The sequence below is a fragment of the Temnothorax curvispinosus genome, unplaced genomic scaffold (genome assembly GCF_003070985.1).
Source record: "Temnothorax curvispinosus isolate PA1 unplaced genomic scaffold, ASM307098v1 QBEX01000181.1, whole genome shotgun sequence".
Taxonomy (NCBI): domain Eukaryota; kingdom Metazoa; phylum Arthropoda; class Insecta; order Hymenoptera; family Formicidae; genus Temnothorax; species Temnothorax curvispinosus.
In genome coordinates, this window is record NW_020209961.1 from 1 (window position 1) to 5,963 (window position 5,963).

General features: G+C 29.2%; 1 protein-coding gene across 1 annotated transcript; it reads right to left on the reverse strand.

Annotated features, from left to right (window-relative positions):
* Window positions 1-1,832: 1,832 nt before the first annotated feature.
* On the reverse strand, window positions 1,833-4,202 carry LOC112462615 (chymotrypsin-2-like). The gene is made up of 5 exons (XM_025028524.1): window positions 4,096-4,202; window positions 3,347-3,506; window positions 2,735-2,984; window positions 2,393-2,533; window positions 1,833-2,062 (listed from the first exon to the last, which is right to left on the reverse strand). Exons 1-5 carry the CDS (start codon window positions 4,151-4,153, stop codon window positions 1,910-1,912), a joined length of 762 nt encoding a protein of 253 aa, XP_024884292.1. The 5' UTR covers window positions 4,154-4,202; the 3' UTR covers window positions 1,833-1,909.
* Between the last annotated feature and the right edge of the window lie 1,761 nt (window positions 4,203-5,963).

Below are 5,963 nucleotides of genomic sequence, written 5' to 3' on the forward strand. Positions count from 1 at the left end.
GGAAATCGTTTACATACTTTGATTTATTCAATAATACGTAGATTCCTTATCTTGTTACAATTTATAAATAAATTATGATCATTGCTCATGAAATACCTGCAGCAATAATTTAGCGCCAATGCCCTTTTATATGCTTTCCCATTCCGTTTTTCATCAGTAGTGGATTTATTTGATTGCGTTTTTTACGCAGGCCCGCGATGTTGCTGTCCTAATTGAAGGAGAAGAACGGACGCGTGATTTGGAACTATTTGGCCTCATCTCCTGAACTAAATAAAAGACATGAAATATATACACATATACATATATTTGACACACTTTGAGTAGTATACCACCTAGATATAAGTAACGCATAAATTTTCGCAGAGGCTCATTTATGATGACGGTTTTATTTACTAATAGCTACGATTTCGTTAGGTATTTATATACATATTGAATGAAAGCAATAAAAGTTCATTTTGTGGTGCACTGAATATATACTTTAATAAATATCGAGGAAGAGAGAAAAGAATCGGTTCACATTAGAAAGTCAGGTTCAAACCTCACTATTATGCTTCGTCTGCCGCATCTCTTTTTCACCTTCTTGGTCATCCTTATCTTCTTTCTCTTTCGATTTTTCTGTTTTAGATACCACCAGCGACGAAATTAACTGGTATATATACAATTTAATCACTTATAATTATAATTATGCTTGTTATTCTAGGTACTGTCTCATATAGAACTCTTTATTTTAAAACGCATTTGGATTGTTTTGCTTAAAGTTCCAAATAAGCATAAATTTCAATGAAATTTGCACAATTTTTTTATATGAATTTAAATTAAGGAATATTAATTGCTACTGCAGCTACTCACGGATATTAACAGAGTTTTTAGAGAAAACACACTGTTCATAAAAAGAACAGTATAGCGTTGGTTTCAAAAATTCCATTGTAAAGATTATTTATTTTGGTAAAGTGAGTTGCATGGTAAAGCTGTAATAGTTTGATAATAGTATTTTAAGAGCCTCAGTAGGAAAAGATCCTAATCAAATGACAAGAGAATTCGTTAGAAGAATGAATATAAAATATGTATAAATAAAAATATAACATTTTTGATCAATCATTATGGACCAATATAATTCTTAACAACAATGTTCGGGTGCATATGTACATTTCGAATAACAATAAAGTAAAATAAATTGAATTATGAAATCCTACCACATCTTTCTTATTCATTGGATGTATCATCTACAGATTGTCATATTTTCAAACATTTTTAACTTTATTTTTTAAAAGACAATTTTTAAAAATAAAAATAATATTAAGAGAGAGAGAGAGAAAGAGAGAGAGAGAGACAACTGTAAAATAATTCATAGAGTTAAATAGTTTAAAGTTAAAGAGTAAAATAAATAGTTTTTAGTAAATATAGTATGTATTCATTGTAAAATCATTGAGAGAAATGTATTGATGCCAATAAAGCTTATTTTGATTAAATAAGTTGTATTTCTTTTAAGTAGGTATAATGTTTTAATTATTCATTAAAATATCCAAAATTTTATATGCACCAACTTAATTTCGCAACTTATTTTTGTGCCAAATTTCTGAAAGTATAAATCTTTGTATATTTTTTAAAGAATCTTAAGATTATACGTTTAATATCAAGGTAGATCAATTTCAATCTCGTAATATCGAAATATAATTAAATAATATATTTTATGTATACAATATATATATTACATGTAATAGAAGAGAAATTTCATAAGTTAAAATATATCATCCGTAACAATATAATTTTTTCTTAACAACTTCATTTTCATCTTCACGTAATATTCAATAATTAAAATTAGCCGATCACAGGCGCGCGCAATAAAATATATGTATCTACAAAAATGAATGTATGCATAGATACGTTGTAAAAAGTCAGAGAAGGATGTTTAATTGTTGGCTGCATTAATATATTTGTTGACCCAGTCTCTGTAGTAGTACACCCTAGTGAACACATCTGGATAGCCCTCGGCGCATGGAACACCAAAAGACACGATGCCAACTAGTTTGTCTCCGTAAGTAAGCGCACCACCAGAGTCACCCTGCCGAGTCAGCGTATTTAATGTAGTAATATTCGCCAGAATTTTTCATCCAAATATTGATTCTCTTAGATATCAGCGCGTGACGTTAATAATCGTCACTTTAAAGTTGTTTTTGTAAAGCAATTAACCGCTTTTCTATCAGAACTAGTTCTAACAAATTATCAGAACGATAAAAATGTCATTCGTCATTCCTTATCAATCTGACATTAACATAGATAAAGCAACGACGCATTACTATTTTTTTTACTAAACTTTTTTATAATTTTTAGCGCGATAAAGGTTGTTATGAGGTAAACGCGTGCACGATTTATTTTACAATTATATACTTACATTGCAAACTCCTTTACCCCTCGATTCAAGGGTGCATATATGACCATCGGTGATATCGGGTGCGTATATCGCAGCGCAACTCTTTTGAGAATATCCTCTTACTGTGACATGTTGCAGGCGTACTGGAACCGGACCGCCCGCCTGAAAATAAAGTGTTTTAAACTAATGCCTGATACCTTAGTTTTGATATAGAAATGATAAAGAATATAATATATCGTTCTTGAAAGTTCTCGAGAGCTGTAAAATAATATTTGTCAAAACTCGCCCTTGTGTATAAATTTTGGTTAGATAATTTTGATAGATAATTTTAAATGAGATATTAGATATATTTCTTATATTTACCCAGAGTCTTCCCCAACCAGAGACTTGCAATCTAACACCTTCAAAATTCTTGTTGTCAGATATTATAGCTGTCGATGTGATGGTTTTATTAAATGTGATGTCTTTCGATAATTTAATTAAACCAATGTCATTAGGGTATTGCGTCTTGTTGTAATTATCGTGTATTATTAGAGCATCTGCGGTATATATAATTTGTGACTGAAGATTATTGCTTCCAACACCGATTTGAATGTCGGATGGATATCGCCGACTGTAACAATCAGTAAAGTTTATGATTATCTAGCTTTGATTTAATTTAGGAGTCTAAAAGATGATTTTTTTGTTTCAATATTTATTTAACGCTATTATACTTGTCTGAATGTCTGAGTGGAGAGGTAATCTTGATTATATAAATAATATAAATCATATATCTCTAGATATAAAAAATCGTTGCATGTTTTTTCAAATTTTCCATATTTTTATAATTTCGTTTTATATTAAACTTGCATTTAGACGGTATATAATGATATCTTTCTTCTTTTACAAAATTACAAATGTACAAAATGCAATAATGAATAAGAATTAGACAGTTAAATGTTTTGGACTGTGGAAAAGAAAAGAGGATATGCATACCCTGCCAAGCAATGCGCCGCGGTAATAATATATTTCTTGCTAACGATGGCCCCACCGCAAAAATGCCTTCCATTGGATGCATCCTTCAATGATACTTGATAAGGATACATACCATCTGGAGCATTGGTGCCGCCGACGATTTGCGTGTCTGCCAGACACCCTACCGATTGAAAATATTTTTATTTTCCTGCATAATACGATTCTAAAAGTATCAATGCTAAATTAGCTATACAAATATAAAACTCTTGTCTATTATATATAATATAACTTTTGTCTTTTTATATATTAATTTTCTTTCTTTACTTTAATAGTTATTCTTTGCATATAAATAATATAGATTACGTTTAAAAATGCACACGCGCGCGAAATAAGTTACGAGCAAATATATATAAATTTTAATATAATATAATTTAACACAATTTTTAAAGTTATGGGCTTAGATCGCCACGTCGTTTTTAAAATATGCGATAAAAATTTACTGAACAGATATGCTACGTTACGTTTAGAAATATACGATAAGCACTAAAAGATAATTTTTTAAATAATTATTGCGATATTTAGGTTTATTACAAAACTGAGACAAAATGCAACTCATTCGGACGATCAAATAAGCGCGTGACGGAAATTACGTAACAATCCGATCGAGCAATATCGTTGTAATACACGTTCGAATTATTCGTGATGCGTCGAAGCTCGTAATGCACTCAATTTACATTTTTTCATTAATAAGATTTTCAGAATACACTTACCATGGGTGCTGTAATATATTGCAGCGCACGCGATTGTGAGACCGGTAATAGAAAGCATAGTGACGGTTACTGAGGCCCATGAAGCGCGTTATCTTCGATTTATATAACCGTTGATCAAAATTAATCAATTTTCCACGTATTGATCCACGTTATCTTTTTGCGCAGGTAAGAGGGAGGCGTTCGCAGAATAGTATCGTCGGGGATGATAATATTTTTTCGCTTAAACTCTCTTGAGTCAGCACTATTTGTATTACGATTATATATTTATGCCTCTGAAATAGCGGGAGAAGTTGCATATTTTGTATCTTGTGCGTAATATATATAAATATATATATGAATATATTAAGAGATTGCTCATTATTCTTAAGACAAAGTATTTATTCCAGATATATTAACAAAATATTTTTGCATACTATGTGGTTTTGAATTAAAATACCAATAATCAACTGATCTGTTTTTGACTTATAAATTTACATGATTTTGAACATTTTTAAAATACAAGTGTATAAATATTCTATTGCTAATGCGTATATGTTTTGTTACTAACCTATTGTATAAATAGATAGCTAAATTATTTATTACTAATAAGGCATTTTTGAATTTTAATATGTTGTTGGGGGTGGGTATATTCAAATAATATTACAAGACAGCATTATAAGAATAACATAGTTTTTCATTAAAAATAAATCAATTTAAATAAATGAAGATATTATTTCGCATTACGCGTTTCTGGGAAGCCGCTCTACCACATGAAAACATACCAAAGGATACGATACCAATCAAGATGCCATCGGCAACGAGTGTGCCACTGGAATCACCCTGTTAAAATAGTATATGCAATTAATAGATACACGTAATTGATACATTATTATTCGTCAAAATTTCTTGTTGTTATACACCGTATATTTAACAATAACTATGTTTTCAAATGTTTTTGTAACAGTTATCTAATTGCGTTTTCCGAGAGTCTGTGTGGTTGATTGAAAATTCCTATTGATGACATTAAAATTGCTTTTATAAAAGAAAGCGATATTATAACATTATTTATAAAGAAAATAGAATATAACTAACTAACTAACTAACTAACTTGGAAAAATAATTATGTAAATTTTTTTCAAAATGATTAGTTATTAGAATAACAAAAACTTTTCACTTTTTGATATAAACTCGTAGATTTAACAGCCATTATTTTTTAAATAAAATTTTTTTTGTAATGTTATAATGGTACAATTATTATTGCATATATTATTTTAATTTATATTTACATATATTTTATTATACTTACGTTGCATATTCCTTCACCTTGTACCGTAAGGGTTATACATATTTAAGTTTTTTATCACATTTATCAAATAATCGTCACACACAAGTAATAATATTAAATAATCATTAAATAGATACTGCGATATTAATATATTTGTAAAGCTAAAAAATATATTTTTAAAGTTGAAAGGAAGAAAGGAATTGAAAATAAATTTGATATGTACAGAGAGGTACAACTTTTTCAACCAACTCGAAACACATGTTGTGCTCGAAAGGATATAACATGCGATTGAATTTATAATAAGCATTATAGTATTGTATTCTTACGCGATGCGCTACTATCGCAAGGTGTTACACTATATTGTAACTATGATTCATTACACATATATATTCTGTTTATTTTCATAAGAGATAAGCCTTTCCCTAACGCTCTCGTCTAGATTATATATAATCCATGAACATTATACGTGGTCTATGATAAATAATTGCGTTTAACACAAAGCTCCATTTTAATTAAAATAATCCTTATTTATTATTTGACGTTTTATTATTAATATTTTTGTGCTCATAAACAAAACTCTTGTCTGGATAAAATTAAATAATGT

Bases quoted from the DNA above. Each gene is read 5' to 3' on its own strand.
- LOC112462615 (XM_025028524.1), bottom strand. From the start codon at position 4,153: ATGCTTTCTATTACCGGTCTCACAATCGCGTGCGCTGCAATATATTAC. The intron at 2,534-2,734 runs GTAAATATAAGA...CTTTATTTTCAG, and splicing joins CTGGTTGGGGAAGACTCTGG to GCGGGCGGTCCGGTTCCAGT. The intron at 2,063-2,392 runs GTAAGTATATAA...CTGACTCGGCAG, and splicing joins GGGGTAAAGGAGTTTGCAAT to GGTGACTCTGGTGGTGCGCT.